The 20,343-nt window shown below is 41.6% G+C and overlaps 2 protein-coding genes across 7 annotated transcripts; one reads left to right on the top strand and one right to left on the bottom strand.

Annotated features, from left to right (window-relative positions):
- The first annotated feature begins 4,657 nt into the window (after positions 1-4,657).
- acy3.2 (aspartoacylase (aminocyclase) 3, tandem duplicate 2) lies at positions 4,658-14,585 on the top strand. 5 transcript variants are annotated; one of them, XM_079499277.1, is made up of 9 exons: positions 5,807-5,898; positions 9,920-9,985; positions 10,170-10,262; positions 11,929-12,155; positions 12,425-12,617; positions 13,479-13,572; positions 13,721-13,828; positions 13,937-14,049; positions 14,301-14,585. In XM_079499277.1, exons 4-9 carry the CDS (start codon positions 11,929-11,931, stop codon positions 14,505-14,507), a joined length of 942 nt encoding a protein of 313 aa, XP_079355403.1. In that variant the 5' UTR covers positions 5,807-5,898; positions 9,920-9,985; positions 10,170-10,262; the 3' UTR covers positions 14,508-14,585. The 5 variants fall into 5 exon arrangements, with proteins under 5 accessions (XP_079355399.1, XP_079355400.1, XP_079355403.1 ...); XM_079499276.1 differs by lacking the exon at positions 10,170-10,262 and having other exon boundaries at positions 5,808-5,898; XM_079499273.1 differs by lacking the exons at positions 5,807-5,898; positions 9,920-9,985; positions 10,170-10,262 and adding an exon at positions 4,658-4,781.
- Positions 14,586-16,823: 2,238 nt separating this feature from the next.
- On the bottom strand, positions 16,824-19,983 carry cldnd1b (claudin domain containing 1b). 2 transcript variants are annotated; one of them, XM_079498809.1, is made up of 5 exons: positions 19,864-19,983; positions 18,981-19,322; positions 18,409-18,516; positions 18,097-18,234; positions 16,824-17,915 (listed from the first exon to the last, which is right to left on the bottom strand). In XM_079498809.1, the coding sequence occupies exons 2-5, from the start codon at positions 19,270-19,272 to the stop codon at positions 17,689-17,691; spliced, it is 765 nt and encodes a 254-aa protein (XP_079354935.1). In that variant the 5' UTR covers positions 19,273-19,322; positions 19,864-19,983; the 3' UTR covers positions 16,824-17,688. The 2 variants fall into 2 exon arrangements, with proteins under 2 accessions (XP_079354935.1, XP_079354936.1); XM_079498810.1 differs by having other exon boundaries at positions 18,981-19,318; positions 19,864-19,910.
- Positions 19,984-20,343: the final 360 nt, after the last annotated feature.

Below are 20,343 nucleotides of genomic sequence, written 5' to 3'. Positions count from 1 at the left end.
GGCGTTTTGAAGCACCCGGAAGACTGCCGGAAGTCCCTCCCCGGACCTCAACTTTGAGGTCCTGAGTGACGTAGGGCAACCGAGCGCTCAACGTTAAAGCCCAGCTGCACAGGGTTTCCCGGTCATGAATCCACGGGTCCGCCTGTAGTCCCTCCTCCTACCACTAGGACCCAGAGCTTCAACGTTGAATAGCCTCACTGCCCCCTTGTGGAAAACCCGACCGCGACTATCACAGCGCCTGCTGTCGGTCGTTGAAAAACCTTGTTTTCACCAGAAACGACATTCATTGCGCCGAGACGCGGCCACTGTCCCACTTTGACTGTTATGCTAACGAACGGCAGCTAACGATACGATCAAGGTTCAAGGTTCAAGGTCTTTATTAGTGTCCCAGAAGGGCAATTAGGTTTACAGCAAGAGTAGTGGTTTAAAACATACAAACAATACAAACAATACAGGACAAAAACAGACATGAGACACCATAGCATAAACAGAGGTCTGGGCGCATCTAGTGCAAGTATAGAATCAAAGATAGAAAAATAAAAAAGGCTACAAGTCATTCAGAAAAAGTGCTAGGATATAAAGTGCTTGTTTCAACATCGTCATCATCATCAGCAACATATCAACATCATTTACGTGGCAGCGTTGACTGCACGAATCGAGGCAGGGACGAAGGAGTGCTTATATCTGTTATTTTTGACAACGGGGGCACCCAGACGACGGCCCGATGGCAACAGCCTGTACTCTGACTCGAGTGGGTGGGCATTATCCTGCCGAATGGCCCTGGCCTTCATGAGCAGCTGTCTATTGTAGAAAGGATCGAGGCTCTCCAACTGGATGCCAGTAATTTTGGAGGCAGTTTTCACAATACTTCTAAGAGAATTTGTATCTTTAATGGAGAGGTTACCATACCAACAGATGATAGAGAAGGAGATAACTGAATGTACATAGGCACTGTAAAACACTGTTTCATCAGGTCTCTGTCGACATTAAATCTGGCTAATTTCCTTAGGCAGAAAAGGCGTTGCTGGCCCTTCTTACACAACATGTCAGTGTTTACATCAAATTTCAATTTGTTGTCAATAATCGTGCCCAGGTATTTATAACTGGGTACGATTTCCACTGGCTGGCCACAGATATCAGTGTTCTGGGTGGGACGGGGACCACGTCTGAAGTCAATACAGATCGGATCAAAGCATGGTGTAGGAGCCGTAATGTGTTTGCATTCTAATGTGCCTTTATGATGGACGTAAAGTATGTCATTTTAATGGGCACTGCACAGGTAGTGGCCAGTGGGCGTGTTACCGGGGCTGGGGCGCTGCCACTCTACCTATTCATGGCGTTTACCTGTCACTTGGGTGAGGGAAGTTGGACAGAGAGAGGAGGCGAGCGTGGGAGAAGACATTTTCTGTTGACCATATCAAACGCACTTTATCATCTTAAAGGAGCATTCAGTGATTTGGGTGATTTGGAAAACCACCCGGTCCGCCCCGGTAACAAAATCAGCTCTACAGTGGGGGGAAGTGCAACAGGCCAACAGCATGTGCACCAAGGCCCGCCCCCACTCGATCATGATTGGATGAAGGCTTTGCCACCCGCCACCAAAACTGAAACTAGGGTTTTTTGACCCCAGGGGCTCACTGGGGACAGGGAGGAACTCCTTATATGGTCAGCACACTCTATAGTAGAGGGATTATCCATAAAAAAAGAAAAAATAAGTGATATTTGAATTAAGTCAAATCACTGAATATACCTTTAACATCCACGTTAGTTATAGCTAAAAGCCTGGGAACAGTTGTAACTTACGTGTGGTGACTGAATAAATGGTCAAACTTTACAGCTTGAGTAGACCTGATTTCATTGCGTGCGCGTCATACAAAGCATCTCTTTACTCTAATGTTTAGCTCATCGCGGCGATCCTTTAAACCGCCGCAACATTAGTCAACAGAAAGTCGTTCCATTGAAGTGTGGATCTGTGGGAAATCGACGTTACATCGTGGCTTCCTTGGATCGCATTGGGATACTTTAGAGTTTAGATTGTGACAGCTAGACTCGATCTCCACTGTTTGTGACACGGAAGACTATACGCTTTCATTCACAAATGGACTTCACCGCTGTATTGGACAGCCGCCTCGTTCATTCATGAAAACAGCCCGTCGGCAAACAACAGCAGAGCGCAACAGAAGCGGTAGGCCAGGGTTCCCCAATTAACTTTCCTCAAGGGCCATATTTTGACTAGGGTACCAGGCTGGGGGCCGAGTCCGCACGCGCAAAGAATTGGGTTTTTTATTAATTTCATTTCATTAATTCATTAAAAGTTGTTCTCAACCAGTGGTCCTTGGGGGGGTGCCCAGTTTGACATGCATAGGCTACTGACCCCCATTTTTTTCTTCTTTTTTTTAATCTTCCAGGGGCCACAAGGGGGCGCTCCGCGGGCCGCAAATGGCCCGCGGGCCGCCTATTGGGGAACCCTGCGGTAGGCTATTGACTGCGGTAACTAACATGACGTTGACCATGACTGTGGAATGACGAAGTGGATTTTGTGGATTGATTGGTTGTTGACAAAAGGACTGAAATTGTATTGCGCTGTGGAAGTGAACGATCATTGTGTGCCGCCGAGCACTGCTGCTGAAAATGTCAAACGTCAATGGTTCAAAAATGGTGAAACAAAAGGAGAAAGCAAACTCACTGCAAAAGCACATAATTGAAACTTTACAAAAGGAACGTAAAGTCATGGTGCACAAAATGAAGGATGTGACAAATTCAATGAAAGACCAAATGCAATGTGATGAAAATGCCACACAAGTGAAATGTCAACTTGAAATGCTAATGAAAATGGTGAGAATGCACTCAGTTACACCAAACCTTGATTCCTTTACTGCCCGAGGAGGAACCAGACAAAACGAATGGTTCAACAATGTGCTCAAAAACAATAATGGGTTTATTGAAGATGGAAAAAGATGGCTCTCTGAAACTGGTTTAAAAATGCTCATGTGTCAATCCACTCTGAAGAACATGTTGATATCTGTGCAGAAGATGAGATCAGTCCGCATGACAGTGTGTCGAATATTTCAAGCAAGGGATCTGGCAGGCTGAGCCATACAAAACATTCAACCAACAAGGAATCAGCCCTCAACAAGTAGCAGTGATGAACTCATAACAGTTTTGGAGCAACAAAATCAAATCACAGCCCTGCTTGTCCAACAACAATCTATGTCATTCCTGCTGAAAAGAGAAATTGGGGCTTATGATGGTGACTGTTTAAAGTATCACTCAGGCATTTGAGCACAGCATCGAAACAAGAAATGACAACCCTACAGACTGTCTGTATTATCTTGAGCAGTACACCAGAGGGCAGACCAGGGAGCTTGTCAGAAGCTGTCAGCATATGGCTCATGATCAAGGATATGCCAAGGCTAAGGCGTTGCTATTGGAGCCTTTTGGGAATGCACATAAAATCGCCTCCACCTACATGGAAAAAACACTTTCATGGCCAGCAATCAAATCTGAATATGTAAAGGCTCTTCAGATTTAGAAATAGACTATATGCCTGTAGAGTCTACAGGCATATAGTCTATTTCTGAAAGGTTGTTGCAACGCCATGGAGGAGGTTGACTATATGTATGAGTTGAACACACTGTCGAGTTTATTCCGTGAGTGGCCTCATTATATTATTAAGAGCCAACCCAGCTTATATTTTGTAACTTCATGTGTGTGTCGTTTATGTATGGATGATGGTGCTATTAACTCCTTGGCCGTTTTTCATGCGAAAAATCGTTAAGAGATTCATTACTGTACTCTGAGAACCCCGATAATTGTCAGGATTCTCATTTTGTATTAATATGTTTAGATTAACTCGGTCCGCACCTCTGCTGAACTGCCTCAGCTTAGATTCGAACTACAATACCCAGAAATCCCATGTCAGGTGACACACGTGCAATGTTTTGCTATAGAAGCTGCCCCCACCCCCCAGTGAACAGTATGGGCAGAGCTTAGAGTATATATGAATAGAGACGGCACCCGGAGGAAACCCTGAGGCGCAATGGACATAGTGGCTGAATTTGGTATTGCAGCGTGGGCCAAACACATGAACGCGCTGGTCCGTTGACTATCATTGCGCACGTTCATGATGACACGTGAACGCGGTTTCAGTGCAATGGCAGCGCGTTCATGTGTTTGGCCCAATCAATCCCAGAATGCACTCTGTTCCTACAAGGAAGGAGGAGTGAAATCGCCTCATGCGCTTTTGAGCAACTTAATGCAAGTGGATGGGAGGAGAACTCGGGTGACGTCTCTATTCATATATACTCTAAGGGGCAGAGCCGCAGGCTTCACAGTTTACTGTTCAGCCGGTTTGCCGTCCTGCCGATCGATTTGGAAGCCGTAACAACCACAAAAAGTTGAAAGCAGTAATATTTATTTGAGCGAGTTTTGCGGTAGTAGTATTGATCCATCCGCGTCCCAGTGGCCTTCTCCAGTCCCAGCCCGGTGGCTGGGACCGGTGGCTGGGCTTAGAAGCAGAGTGGGGACCACCTTGAGCCTGCCGGAACAACTCAGCCAGGTACCATCGGCCATCTCCCAGCCACTAGCCCGGTGGCAGCCGGCTGCCGTTTCCCTCTCCCCGGCCTGACTCGAGTGAAGACCCCCCCTGCAACGTCCACCCACGTGGATTACACGTGGGCCAAGGTTTTTCTTTGTCTCCCCACCGTCCTCCGATGAGGAGTTTGAACCGTACCACGAAACTGTTGGAAGAAGACGAGAAACCCCTGATGATCTCACTAAAGGTAATCTTATTGTAGAAGAAAATGCCCTGCTATAGTGATCAGTGGGTTAGTGGCTAACGGGGCTAACAAAGAAACAACTGCATCTGAACTAGCATGGTGATCAAATGAATTTATTGTACTGTGGCTTATAGGCTAAAATGTTGCAATATCGCCCAACCTTACAACACACCAACATAGCAAACGCAAAATGTATGGTTAACAACAACATATCGGCTACTGCCATCGGTTAATGTCAGTTTTAATTTGCAGATACCGATATCGGCCAATAACGATATGTGGCCGATACATCGGTGCATCCCTAGTATTGGTATCAAAATGTACTCAAAGTACCAAAAGTAGAAAGTACTCATTGCAATGCATGTCCAATGTGTTTGTTTTTATGTTCATAAAGTTCCCCACCACGCCACTGGGGCGCGATATAGACATGCCTCTGGAGTATACTCTAAGCTCTAGACAAAGTGGACAATGCAGTTGCACCACCCTGCGCGCACACACACACACACAAACAGTCAAACACTATCTGTGCACAGAGAGAAAGAGCAGGAATAATTAAAGGACTGGTCCAATATTTTAGGCAAAAAAAAAGACTATAGACCAAGTCATTGTTTACAAACATTGGGACTGGGCGCACGGGTGACTGTTTCATGTAATCAATTCCCAACAGATCTCCAAACCTGTTGTTTTGGGGAGCGCTGGTTTCAGTCCATTCAACCTCCTCTTGTGAGTTGGCTAGTGAGATGCACCCTAGGAGACATTTATACTTCAAAGCCCAACAGTATTGCGCACAGAGAACAGCTGATATACAAGCTCACATCGCATCGCAGATGCGACTGTTGTGAGCGTAGAGGTCTGCGTGCACGACACCATCGCGGGACGAAGCATAAGTTATACTTGATGGGCTGCAGGTGCGCGTGCAGCCGTGCACAAATAGGCTCTGCTGCCGTGATCATGAGCGCACCTCCCGTTCTTATGACAGCGACTGGAGGTGTGGTTTTGAGGACAGAAACCAAGGATTATATATTTCAAGGGCGAGAGATCACAATACAAATCCTAATCATTCTTCCTCCACACTGGGATAAAAACAGCATCTGAAAGTTTGATGGGGCATTTTTTACACGTGAGTGAGTGCAGTTAGAACTTTTCCATTGCATCTTATGAGAGGTGTAGCTCTGATCCATAGCTCTAAATGCTTAAATGAAACGCATTTAGAGCTATGGGTCAGAGCTATGAGAGGTGGTGTTCTTCTGCTGCCGTGATGCGCGCACATGCTGTTGCTTATCAGTGTGACGTCGTCTGTTAAGGCGTCTATATCTATACCAAATTTCCCACTTGAAACAAAAGAAGCCTAGTGTCGGCTGCCCGACTATAACTGCTTCTGAACACATACTGAACTTGCGTGCGAGGGTGTTCGCCTGTGCATATCATCATCATCTGTCAACTGTTCTGTAATAAAATGTCCAAGATATTTTACTTTACTACAGACACCGAGAGTGTTTTGATTGATTGCAATATGTATTAACAGTTTGCAGAATTACAGTATATTTCAAGCACAAACTCAATACAAAGACTGTTAACTGTGAGTGGACGACCCAATTAAGCATTACACTTGTTTACAAGAGGGTCCACCTTAAAGAGAGTTTAAAATCAGGAAATGTTTTACTTTTGTCCTTTTTGTTCTACAAATAAGAAAAACACTCTTACTGGCATTATACTTGATATCATTTTCAATGCCATACTGTAGTCCAGTGCTACTTGGGCTCAGTATGACTAAATCATCTGCATACATCAAATGTTCATTACCCAGATCATTACCCAGCATACAACCAGTGTTACAAGCATTCAACTGTTTCGACAGATCATCCATATATAAATTAAGAATAGGCGACAAAATTCCTCCCTGTCTGACCCCATTAGTGACCCCAAATGGGCCTGATTCACTATTGCCCCACTTGACTCTCATGGTCTGGTTGGCATACCAATAGGCCAAGATCCTAACTATGCCCCCAGGCACCCCTCTTAGGCTTAGTTTAATAAGAAGCTTTCTATGATTAATACGATCAAAGGCTCTTGACGCATCAATAAAAGACATAAGGACTGTTGAGTTTTGCCCTACTTGTTTACAATTTCCTTCAAAGCACATATACAAAGATCAGTGCCGTTATGGTGTCGTCCACAGTTAACAGTTTTGTATTGAGTTGTGCTTGAAATGTACTGTAATTCTCCAATCTGTTAATAAATTCATCAATCAATCAATCAATTTATCAATGGGCATAAGGTTTTCAAAAACGCAAACGAGTTGGGCTCGCCTCATAGTGGTCCGTTTGCAATGAATCCAATGTTAGATAAGTCAACCATAAACCCATAATTGATAGAATAAACAATTCAATGGATTCTGTTACTAAAGAACATCTTATCTATAAATGCACCAGGTGTGCATGTGTGTACGTACGTCTGAAATCCACGTAACTCGAGAACCGTTCGCCCCACCAACTTTAACGCGTTCCACACCCCCACAGGGAGTGCAGTGCCCGGTGTTGAGTTGATCGGACGCCACGGTTGTCCAGAACCGCCAGAAAAGGCCTCTGCCCGGGCCAGACTCCATGGGCATGCCTGACAAAGAACTCCATATATGCGTTCGTCCCACCGACTTCTGACATCATTCTTTTTTTTTTTTAAATATATTTTTGGGGCTTTTTGCCTTTTCAACTTTCCAACTTGTATCTTTCCAAGTAGGCCAGTGCCCCACAGGCACCACTCTAGTATAGGCGTACTAAAACTGTAGGAATTATTTCTACCAGTATACTACCTGTACTATTAGTATACTAGTCATCATTTTTCAACCGCGGTTGAGATCATGGATTTCACAATGCCACGCCAGACTTCCCAGACGTCACACTCTTAAAAAGTGTATTTTATTTACAGGCTACAACATCAAGTGTAAGTGAGAGAGTGTTAGCCATTACTCCAGAAATGTGCAGGTTAATGTGTAGGCCTATGTCAGTTTTTACACACTTGGTGAATGAAAGCTATAAACATTTACTAAAAAGGTTAATGAAAAACCATGTAGCCTAACGCAACAGAAACTTTGAAGTAAAAAATCTACTTTTATTGCCCCAAACCCCAAACGCAGACAGTTCAGCAGGCCAGGTCACAGATGCCAAAGGGTGCTTAGTGAGGCCAGTAATGTAGCCCACCCCCATGGACTTGTCGCACAGCACATCCCCATGGTCGTTATAATGCCAATTAGCTTGGATTGTATACAAATGGGTCAATTTGCATATTCTCACAGTTACATTTAGATAATTCTGTACTGGAATGTCAATCACAGATCTCCAGAAAAGACATTGCTTTGCTGTAAAGGGATTTATGCAATGCAGGAAGGACTTGTAGGTACCACAGTAGGGTTCTGTCTTTCCTGACAATTTAGTCTATACACACCTGCACACATTCACACTCTCTAGAAAATACCTCCATAAGGTTAAAAAGTCTGCCTATAATTACCCACAAGTCACCTGTTTTAGTCTGCAATGTGACAGCCAAAGCCTCTCAGAAATAGTGCCTGTACGGAACGCATACTAAAAAGCTCACAAGTTTAAGTGCTACCTGCATAAAGATGTTCTAACAATTTTCTCATGAATTATTCAGACATCATCTCTAGTAATCACAAGGGGAGTATTCTGCTTGAAATGCCCTCACCCAGTCTCGGCTGGTCTCTGTCATCTCACACCTTTAACATATTGGATGACGTGGATAACGAAGATGACGTGTTTCTCATCGATCTGATTGAGCCATTACATAAATAATGTCACCACTGATGCTACTGATGAAAATGATGCTGAGGAAAATGAAATAATAGCATAATAGTGTCTCAAGACAGACTGGTTGGTTGAGACAATGTTCAAACGCTTAAATTACGCCATGTGTAGAGATTGTGTGAAATAGGAAGAATGATTAGTACTGGCGAAAGGACTTGTTAAGTAGCTTAGCCATTGTATTAAAATTCCAGCACTGGTTAAAGGCAAAATGACAAATAACATGTGCGTGTGTGCATGCGTGTGAGTGAAGAAGCTATGCGAGAAGTTATTATGGGAATATTGTATAACATACATTATCATCATAATCTGCATCGCAATACAAAATGAGGAGGAAAAGAAAGTAAATAAAGTAAAGTAAGAAAGTAAGTAAGGCTACTCTGTGAGAAACAAAAGAAAAAAGACAATGTATCCTTGTCATTTGTCAATGACAATAACCCTTTTTATTTTTTGTTATAAAACACAGCTGTGTACATTTAATAAGCGGCATGTGCATTCTCATTTTAGTTTGATTCAAAAGTGCACAATGTAGGCTACATTTTCTGCTGTGAAGGTTGATTCATTGGTGGATCCTAGTTACTTTCTTGCCCCATGTGTTGAAAAACATTATTGCAAGAACCTGCACAGTATAGTGAGAGCAGCATCAAAATGTAGTAAGGTTCAAGGGCATGTGTTATAGGCTAGAATATATTCCATTTCTATTTTAATTCATGTTGATACTTAAATATTTGCATTGGTTTCACACAGTCATTGCATCATGAGCTGCTGATACTGCATAATAGCAGCCTAAGAGATTAGTCTCTCAAGCCAAGCAGATAACTACAATGGTGGAGACATTTGAAAATTGTGTGTGTGCCAATGGTCTGTCTCAAGAGACTAGTAAGAGATTCATCTGAATATGTCTTCTAGATCTCTCTTCTACTGTAAGTCTTTTAACTTTGTCTTTCTTATATTCTCATATTTTCTCAGCCCCTTTTGCTATTTTACTTTTATGACTTTTTTTTCTCTCACTCTCTCCCATGTCGGTGGAGTGACTCAGCATGGGGCGTTTGCTGATTCAGCTGGAAGAAGTACTGTAAACATGTAAATAGGGGAGGTAAAAAGACCAGAACAAAAATAAATAAATGACAGAGACAGGAATTTAAGAGTCAGTATGTGCCTATGTGGGTGTGGTCTATGACTTCTGGTTTCACTTTACAATGTCAAACACCAAGCTGGTTGTGTGTTTGTGCTTCTGGCTTTAAAGTAATCGGTGGAGTGCCTGCAAGATTAACTTGCAGGCACATTGTGAAACACTACATTTTTATGCAACTCTCCTTTGAAAAGTTCAAAGGTTGCTGAATGTAAAGCTGATCAAGAACCATTGCCAACTAGTATTGACTCAACAGAAAGGTAAGACAACTCCCTGACATCTAGCCTTAAATGGTATTTTCTTGAACTTTTAATACCAGATTCTGTAGAATGCAACTCAACTGTCCCTGTGTCCTTTGTGTTCTGTACCATTGGAAATCTAGCTGTCCATGCAATATCCTGGAAAGCCATGTGCTATAACTGCTGCTGTGCTTTTTCTTTTTAGTGCAATGTGGTCATGATTCTGAGCTGAAAAACATATTTCTTAAAAACTACACAGCTTACCCCCCTCAGAACATCCCAGGACTATAGGCTACCGGTATGTGCTGTTTTGCAGTGCAGTAACTATACGTGTACTCAAGTACTGTACTTATACGAGGTATTTTACTTTACTGGATTATTTCCAATTTTCAATACTTTTAACTACCGTATACCTTATTACTTTACTAATTACTTTGTAGAGATTTAACATATGATTACAAAACATATGTTAACCATTTCAACACAATGTAGACTTAGTGAATTTCTGCATAATGAGTACTTTTACTTTTGGTATTTTGATGCCCTTACTATTGTACTTTTACTGAAATAAATTCTGAATGCCAGACTTGATCCTTTTACTTAAGTAAAACCTGTGAGTACTTCTTCCACCACTGCTGTGTTTTGACATAGTGAAACCAGATGTTTTGCACTATAGCAGAGAGAGTCGAAGTGGGAGGTCAAAGCTAATTGACCTAAACTGACAAGACAGCTTTCTATGCCTGAGTTTTACTGAGTTTAACGTTTTTGCATGTGTGCGGTACTGGCCACAGTGTTGATTTCGTCGACTAATACTATGACAAAAATATTTCAGCAAGTGTAAAATCAGTTATTACGACAGCATGAAGGCCCGCCAAAACACATTTTAGTCGACTAAATCTACTGCAGATTTAGTCGATATGACATTTAGTCGACTAAAACTAGACTAACGCTAAAACATTCCAGGTAACTAAAATGTGACTAAAACTAAATAAACTATTCGAGAGACTATGACTAAAACTAACACTGACTGGCCATTTGACAAGAAGTTAAATGTTTGAAACATGTGCATGATGTCCATGAAAGAAGTGGGTCTGAATGTCATGTTGACCTGACAGATTCATGCATCGATAAAGAGTAGCCTGTAAACGTGATTCCCCCAAAGAATACATACTGTAAATAAATATTCAGTCCATCAGTTCTGTTAGAATGTATACGCAATAGCAACAGGCCTACAGCTTGCTCAAAATCCCAAGAACAAGTGATCTCAGATATCTGTTTGATTTACTCCTCCTGGGAAACATATACCGCCTCCCTGATGGGCAGGACTCCACATGAAGAGGATGTTAAAACCCATTTTGGGGGGAAAAAAACGAAATCATTGACTCACGGAGCCATTGGCATAAGTTGAAATAAGACACTGTATAATAATAATGAATAACTGTAGCAGGTGCAGCAACATGTTAGAATGGCAGCAATATATAGGTCAGGCATGAAAGGTATACTGTAGTGAGTGGTTGGTTAACATGCAGGTATATGCAAAAGGTGTTCATTCGATTATAGGCTACTGATAATTATATGCAATGACGAAGACCAATGGGTTGGAGTTTGTCTCCAATGTGTAAACAATGTGTATGAGATGTAAAGAAATGTAATCCTCCTGATCCCAATGAAAAGACAGTAGGCACCATTATGTGCTGAAGCTCTGAACCTTGAATTCTAGGCCACCATATGATTGCAATAAATCAACTTTAATCAACTACTTGATTGCTTCATCATATTGAGTCAAGCCTTGTTGTTACCCATATATTCATGACATTTAAGGCATTTCTGAAAAGGCTCTTGTTGTTCTGCAAATATTCTAATAGTGAATATTAATTTGAATTAAAAATACCAGAACATAAAAGGAAGACATAATAACTCACCATAAACTAATCTTTTTTTGGTTATTTTTTTCTTGGCCACAGATGGAGCACGTGTCCCTCCCTGCATTGTCTCGCATTGCCATTTGTGGCGGCACACACGGAAATGAGATGTCCGGTGTGTACCTAGTGAGGGAAATGCAGAGACAGCAGGTAGATCAAGTTGGATCAGTCTCTATAACTACAGTCATGTCAAACCCCCGGGCTGTGGAAACCTGCAGACGATACACTGAAATAGACCTCAACCGCTGTTTTACGGACGCCATGCTCAGGTGAACAGAAAGGGGCTAAAATCATAAAATTTCATTTAATGTTGCCAACTGGAATAAAGGTTTGCTGAGAACGGACCCCTGCCAAAAAGTAGGCTTTGCGCTCAGTATTTGAGAGATTGCATTAATAACAATAGCTACATTGTGCTGAGCAGGGGGGGTTAACTGTTAAATTGGGTTCCTAATGAGTAATACTGTTACTTCCGTATGAAATACTGCAATGTTTTTTTATTTTACCAAGTCATAAATAAAACATATCTTTTGTCCACCAGTGTACCTATAACAGATGCCACCCCTTATGAGGTTAGACGAGCCCAGGAACTGAATATTCAGCTTGGGCCCAAAGGCAGCCAAGAAGCCATGGATCTGGTTTGTGATCTCCACAACACCACATCCAATATGGGCCTGACCCTCATTGGCTATCCCTTTGACTGGATCTCCCTGCACATCTTTAAACACATCCAGGTGAGAACTCTTTCCAGCATTTCATCTTAGAGGTCAGAGGGCGTGCCCGTTTTGAAACATGAGCCCATTCGGAAATGGCCGATTGCTGGGCAACAGTGTTGATTTTGACAGCAACATTTTGAATTAATTTAGATTTTAGTCATAGGTCTTTTGAATAAAATTCCATTTAGTTTTCATCGTATTTTAGTCATCTGAAATGTTTTAGTGTTGGTCTAGTTTTAGTCGACTAAATATCGTAATATTTTAGTCAACTAAATCTAGAGATGATTTTGTCAACTAAAATGTGTTTTGGCAAGTAGCTATGTGCAATAATATGTAAAAAATGTAATGACCTTTTTGGTAAAACACTCGCCAAAAAAATGTAATCTCTGTGACACATATATAGGGGCCACAATCTGCATTCAAATATGTTCCAAGAAGCTTTGTCATTGGTCCAAAAAAACGGTCAAAATGACTAACCAATCAGGTAGTAGACAGGCAAATCGACCATTGACAAAGATTCTAGGAAAATCTTTGAATAGCAGCTTTGATCATGGCTCCTCAGCAACACACCTGCCAAGTGTGAAGTTTATCAGATGAGCGGTTCATAAGATACACACAATGCCCGATACACACAATCCGAGTGTCTGGAGAAAGGCCGGTTCCAAAGAACCGCTGATCCAATCAGAATGAATGCCAAAAACGATTGCATTATTTAGGATTTCAGTCTTTAAACATGGAACTCATGTTCTCAATCAAATAATTCCATGACATGCGCATAGCTTAAACAAAAGCTGTGTTTCCCTATAAAATGGCTTTGATACGCAATTTACAGTAAATATGTTGTGTTGAGGGTAAATATGTTGCTTCTGGTGTTTCCAGTGCAAGATAACCTCTGCACCCGTGAGGTTAATCGTTATGGAAATGCCCTCTTCTGAGACTTATTCCCAAGATTCACTGGGCAGACATGGCCTCTGTAAGTGCTTGTGGGTGAGTCTGTATATAGCCTACAGTGTGTGCATGTTCATGTTGTTAGAGAGAGAGAGAGAGAAAACGCGCGCGTGTGTCAGCTCTGAATTTGTGACACACATTGGTATAAGAATTGCATCTCCTTTTCTCCACAGCAATAGAGATAGGACCACAACCCAATGGAGTGGTCAGAGCGGATATCTTCAACTTAATGAAAGAGGCAGTTGATCAGATGTTAAATTGGATTCAGAGTTTCAACTCAGGTAAAGTGACAAAGTTCTCCCAGTCGCTGTCAAGATTACAGTAACATGTTCAACCCCAGAACTGTAGTCCATTTACTAGTCTGTATTATCTTTCCCATCATTCCATAGGCAGCACCTTTGAAGGTGGTGAAGTGGAAGTGTACACTTTGGTGAAGAGCATAGACTACCCAAGAGACCCGGAGACACATGAAATGATTGGTGCCATACACCCCCAGCTACAGGTACAAGCACATTTCAATATTGTGTAGCACCATATTTTACCAGGTGAGATGCATACACTGTAAGTCCTAACAGGGGGGCACCTGGTGTTTCAGCCAGTTAGTACACGGACCACTCATGTCTCTCTTCTCTCTGCCCTTGTTTTTCTGTCTACACTGTATCATATATTATTTTCATATTGCCATTTGTTTATTTCTGAGAATCTGTAATTTACCTGTGCACTTCATCTTACCTTGTTACTTTGCTTCTCTAGGATAGAGATTTCAGCCTTCTGCGTCCTGGTGACCCCATCTTTCTGTCATTCTCTGGAGACACACTTCAGTATGAAGGGGAAGAACAACTCTATCCCTTTTTTGTGAATGAGTGTGCATACTATGAGAAGAAAATTGCATTCCATCTTGCTAAAAAGAAAACCCTAACCATACCAACCATAAGTGTGAAGAAGGATTCATTGGAGTAGAAGCGTGAAGAACCATGAGAGAGAAAGTTGATATTGAAACAATGAACTTGATCTAATGAAATGAACTAATAATAAATAAATAAATACTTGAAGTGAAATAATTACAACTATCATTTATAGTAAATATGTTTTAATACCTTCTGGTATGATGTACTTTTGATGCATGCGCATGGTTGACTGACAAAACGGGACAAGTCTCCATCTGTTAATGACAAGAGTTTTGATCCAAATTGGATCTTTATGAGCAAAAATGTGAATACGTTCCAGTAGATTGGACAGTGATGGCACAATTGTCACAGGTTGAAGTGGTGGATATTGCTTGCAATCTCATGATAGATATGTATCACGATACAGAGGCCACAATACGATATATATCAATATATCTCAATTAAACATTTATTCAAAATTATGACCATGTTGCACAAATAGAATAAAGCACTTTCAGGACCACAGAGATCTTTAAATTAAAATAAATGTCTAAACATCCTAACAAGGGATCTGGGAAGGGAGTGCATTGCAACTTGCAAGGGGGGCTTTGATAACGTTAAACAGAGGTACGTTTGGCATCACTGCATCACCCAGATAATTCATGCCGTTTATTTCTGAATCGATACAGCAGCCTCTCGATTGATTCACCTATCGTGAATATATATCGATCGATATATTGCCATATCGATTAATTGAATGCACCACTAGGGGTGCCTACACTTTTTTGACTTGAGAGCTACTTTCAAAATGACCAGCTCAACAAGATCTACCCACCCCTATTTTTCCTAAATATATATAAAAAAATACAAATAGCAATCTACAAGATTGACACGTGATAGTGATACATGGCAACACGTGAGCTTGTAGATCATATTCTCTGCATAACACCACTGTACAACACCATCATATAGGACAAAGTATGAAATCGTGGTTAAATGACACTTGCTGGCATACATTTTGTTCTTGCTGTTGTGACACTAAAGGTATTGTGTAATTTGAAATGAACTTACCTAAAAGGTTACCTAAAAGGTCAGTGATTAAATCTTCTGAATGTGAGGTAATATTTGGCAAGTACAAACAGATAAGGCAGAAGAAAGCTGCTGCCTGCTTGACAAGTTTCCCCAGACAGACTTTAATACCAGCTGCTATATATACACAGTAGCCTATATATAAAAATCACACGTGTGTGAAGTGAGCGGTGCAACTGTACAGTGTGGGGGTCCCCGGGGAGGTCCCCGCAACACAGACTCCCAGGAACACGCCCAGGGGGGCTGCCCGGTTCCGGCGAGCCATCCCGCGTCCGAAACGGTCGAGAAATGAGTTACCGTGATTGCAGATTTTCGTGCTTGGACATACAGAGACATACAGACGGACGGACATAGCGCCGTAATGGAGCGGAAGCACCACTCAAAAAGGGGGTCAGGCCATACATTTTTTTTCTCTTGTGGTGGTGCAGGGCAGTTCCAAACTGTCAGATTAGACCTTCAGCTAAAATTCAACCTACTAAATGGCCTGCCCTAAACCTATTCTCTATTATTTGTGATACACAGTAAAAATCATTCCAGATGTTAAACTCAGTCTAAACAGTTCCAGATCCGTGGATGCAGGTTTGTCTGTACCCAACATGTTGAGACATTTGTGTATGCAAAAATGATACATTTTAATCAGTGCAGCTGTAAAGTTGCAGGCCAAGTGAAAAAAGACTGACAGTTACCAAACTTCACTTTTACAAGCAACAAACATTACATCATCCTATAATCCTACTATAAAATGAATACAACTGTCTCTATCCTTCCGTTTCTGCTTATAGTGGTTTGACTGGTTGGATCTGAAGTTGCACATGGGCATTCACATTTATCATAATATGCAGGGATTGAAGCAGATTTCCCTTTTTCCAAAATGTAGTTAGTTTTATCATTTTTGCCATGGGCTACAACACTACAAAATCTGTGCTTACGGTACCAAGTGTGCACGTAGTTGGGGTGCAAGCATCCTTAGCTACTGTATCAACAACACCTCACACTTGTCAGGATTTTACTTGGAAAAGGGTTAGTAAGAAAGAATAGTGTCCATGATATTAATAAGGTGGAAAGATAATTTTTTGTTGAATGATTGAATGAATGTGAAACAGTTGAAATTGAATATACAAATACAAATCCTGGCAGTAGATTAACAATTACCAAGATAATTAACTGAATTAAGAGCCATTTGAAAGCTTCCATTAGTGTCAGTGCCACTGGTAGAAAAATAAAGTTGTGCTATCTGTTTGAGTGAATATCTAATTTAGATTAGATTCAGTTAATTAAGTAATTTGGTTCAAGTTACAAGTTGGGGCTGAACCATAGGCCATTATATTTTACATATAGGATAAAAGAACACAGGTTTCCTGGAGTGGTATAAATTCAACAAATAATGTTTTACATTCAAAGAAACATCTACAAATGTGGATGAAAACAGCAAAGGAGTGGTTGCATTTCAATGAATGACATTCAGCCAAAACGCATATAAAAAGTGAAAATTACCACAGATAATCACAAAAAAGGCTCTGCAATACAGAGACCAAAGAAAATGCACATAACGCCTATGCAAATAGAACGTTCTAATATCGGCATGCATTAATGGTGCAAGCCATCACAATTAATCTCAAATAACCTTGACTTAAAATTTGTGTGAATTAAACGTATTATTTAATGACCTAATGAAATGAAAAATGTTTTTCACACAAAATCCATTTGTGTACTCTGAGACTGTGATTGGTTAAGCCAAAACACAGCTCTGAGATGAGTTTGGCAAAGTTTAAATTAAGCAATTTCATGAAATCTTTAAACTATTCACAAATAAGGACAATATGGCAACAGAAAAAGGCAGTCATAAGCTTTACAAATTAGCATAAAACAATGGAACGAGCGCAACTGAATGTTGTAATAATGGGTCATAATAAATGTTATTATTCAGGCTTAATGCAGGTTGTAGGCGCTGTGAAATCTGGATGAAATATCATCACACGTTAACATTTGTGACTTCTCCATTCAACAGCACTACATGGCCTGTAGTTCCAGAAGATCAACCTTGTGTTCTTTTGTGGTTTGGTAGAGTCCAACCTGTAGAAGTCTGCCGAGCAATAACCTCACTAAACAGTCTGCTGAGAGTAGTTCATTTACAGGAATCTTGTTGAGGCTCAATATGTGCTGTTTTATGCAACCCTGTATGCAGTCATGCGGGAGTAATTCTTACGGTGGCTGCGGGCTGCCCATAGGAACAAAGCAGCTGCCATCATCTGCATCGGGGACGTGATCAGGGCCAGGTAGAGAGACCAGCCAAGTGAACCATCCACCCCATCAGTGGAGAGCGGTGCAGAGTTCCGGTGGAGCAGGTCCATTCCTGCCAGGAAACAGCAAACAGTACCCAGAGTGCACAGGCCTGGAGAGTGGAGACGCACAGGTAAAAGACAATGCTGAAAGTCAGTCAAACTTAAAAAAAAAAAAATTGTGTTATGCACAAAATAAACCACGTGTTTGGCTAGTTGGGGCATAAAGGTAATAATTAGGTGAAGAATATTGTTTACTATGAAGTCGAAAAAAGAAGTGTTCCTTTCTCTTACCTGCCAGGAGATGTAGTACTCCTACACCTAGGGTGGGGGTGAGGCTGCGACACAGGCAGGCACACACCCCAATAAGGCAACTAAGGAAAACCAAGGCCAGAGACACCAGGGGCAGGAGGAACTGACACCTCCACAAGTCTGCTCAAAAAGAAAAAAAAAACATTAGCCAATGAGTGTGACTAAATACATTATTCGGGCAGTTAAGTGTAATAACAATGACCACAATTTACCATTGCCAGCCAATATTCAAAGACGTACTAAATTAATACAAATAAAATAAAAATATGGGTTGGGCAGGAGAGTGTAACTCACATGTTCTCAAAAGATCCTCTCCACTGTTATGGTTGCCAGGTTCCTTGTACTTAGAAACGAACTGCTGGGGCAGGGTGAAGCTCACACACTGCGTTGCCATCTTAGGATCTGGGACAGACAACAAGAGGGAGAACTCAAACACAATTCTGGGCAAACACCATCAAACTGACATTACATTATTTCAGTATTAACCGATCACAAATCCTATAATCTTTTCCTTTTTATAAACCTCGAGTGATATCACAACAATTAGGGTTGAGAACCTTTAGGATTTTAACGATTCCCTTGTAACGTTCCGATTCTTTAACGGTTGGTTCCCTTGGTTCCAAATGAAACCTTACATGGCTGTAACTCTGAGAGTACAAATGGAACCAAATAGGTATTTGTACACTCTGAGAGTTATGGTGTTCCTTGAAATGTAAATGTTTGAGAACCACTGGTATAGTAATTGTATAGCAGACGTGAAGTCTGGTATGAGAAAGAAAAAACGGTTCTGGAAATGGTTCCAAATGGGATGGAACCGATTCCGGATCCCAACCCTAATCCCAATGCCATATATTGTGGGTTCTTACCGGGCTCTTTGTACCAGTGTGACTGCCCCGGGGCCGGGACCAGTATACACCTCCACCACAGTCCCAGGGTGCCATTGAGACGAAACATCGTATCACTGTAGGCCTTCTCGTCAAAGTCTCCATTGATGAAGTCCTCACGGAGCTCGGAGGCGTTGCTGGACTTGTGATTGGCTGGCGGACTGCGGTACTGGTACCAGTGTTGCGTTCCCACGGCAACAGACAGATACACAGTGGCGAGGAGGCTGAGCACGGAGCCGATGACCAGAGCTGTGGCGTACCTGTTGTCCACCATGATGCATGCGACAGGTGCTGCTTGACTTGAAGACTAAAACATGATGCTGTCTTGTTAAAACAAAAAGAGAGAGAGCAGTTCAAAAGGTCAGTCACCAAGCACCAGGCAACTGGCCATACATAATTCGTATATCATCATAATCATATCCCCAGCTTTGCATTGCATTTCGCTGCACCACATCCACTGTGTGTGTGTGTGTGTGTGTGTGTGTGAGTGTGAGAGAGAGAGAGTGAGTGAGTGTGTGTGAGTGTCAGTCACGTTTCACAAGGTTGCTCCACTACATAAAAAAACTGTATAAAATGACAGCAACTAGAGACGAGCATATTAGATAGCCTATCGTATCTGGCCTATCATATCAAGGTTAACGTTGCGAGACAGCCGTGTACTGTGTAGCATCTTTCAGCTATCTGGCTAATGCTACCTTGCTCAAATATTTTCATGGGCGTAAACGTCAAGCCTTTAAGCATAGGCGACGCTATCAAACAATTAACTAAACCGCTAAACTTAACGCAGTGTTTACACAGTTATATTCAACCATTGTTATCGTAGCTACATAACATATATATCTATGTATTTGGGTTTTGGTTTTACCTCTTTGGTGCTACAAGGTTCCTCCTCCTCCAAACATCTGATCCTTCTTCTTCTTTGGGAAAGCAGACCATAGGAGTTGGCAAAATACTTGAATTAACGCCACCTACTGGTGCATTGCTCGTGACATTCATTGACAAATAATAATGAAACAAAGGAATATAAAATCTAACAGTAAACAAACAAAAAAAGTTAATAAATATAATATGAAAAATAGTAATAATGCCTACAGTATTTGCCAGATATTCAAAGGAGCTTTAATTGTCTTGAAATGGGTCTAGTGTCTGTCGACTCGAGGCATGTACAGTATGTTCACAGTTCTGGTCACATGAAGTTACATTTTACCCAGTCTGGTCTAAAATGACTCCAGTTTGACACCCCTGGCATAGCCTGAAATCAAGTGGATTTGCAGGTTTACTGAGATGGTCTGGGTTTACTAGCCTGCAGGTGATGCAAGGTTAGGTCTACACTACAGCATATGGC

The sequence above is a fragment of the Electrona antarctica genome (assembly GCF_951216825.1).
Source record: "Electrona antarctica genome assembly, chromosome: 4".
In the NCBI taxonomy this organism is placed as follows: Eukaryota; Metazoa; Chordata; class Actinopteri; order Myctophiformes; family Myctophidae; genus Electrona; species Electrona antarctica.
This window is presented reverse-complemented; position numbering and strand designations above follow the sequence as displayed.

Coding starts and splice junctions, on each gene's coding strand:
- acy3.2 (XM_079499273.1), top strand. CDS start 4,713: ATGAGGAGTTTGAACCGTACCACGAAACTGTTGGAAGAAGACGAGAAA. Junction 4,782..11,928: donor CCCTGATGATCTCACTAAAG/GTAATCTTATTG, acceptor TCTTGGCCACAG/ATGGAGCACGTGTCCCTCCC. Junction 12,156..12,424: donor TTTACGGACGCCATGCTCAG/GTGAACAGAAAG, acceptor TTTGTCCACCAG/TGTACCTATAACAGATGCCA.
- cldnd1b (XM_079498809.1), bottom strand. CDS start 19,272: ATGGTGGACAACAGGTACGCCACAGCTCTGGTCATCGGCTCCGTGCTC. Junction 18,517..18,980: donor ACACTGGTACAAAGAGCCCG/GTAAGAACCCAC, acceptor TGTCTGTCCCAG/ATCCTAAGATGGCAACGCAG. Junction 17,916..18,096: donor AGTACTACATCTCCTGGCAG/GTAAGAGAAAGG, acceptor TCCACTCTCCAG/GCCTGTGCACTCTGGGTACT.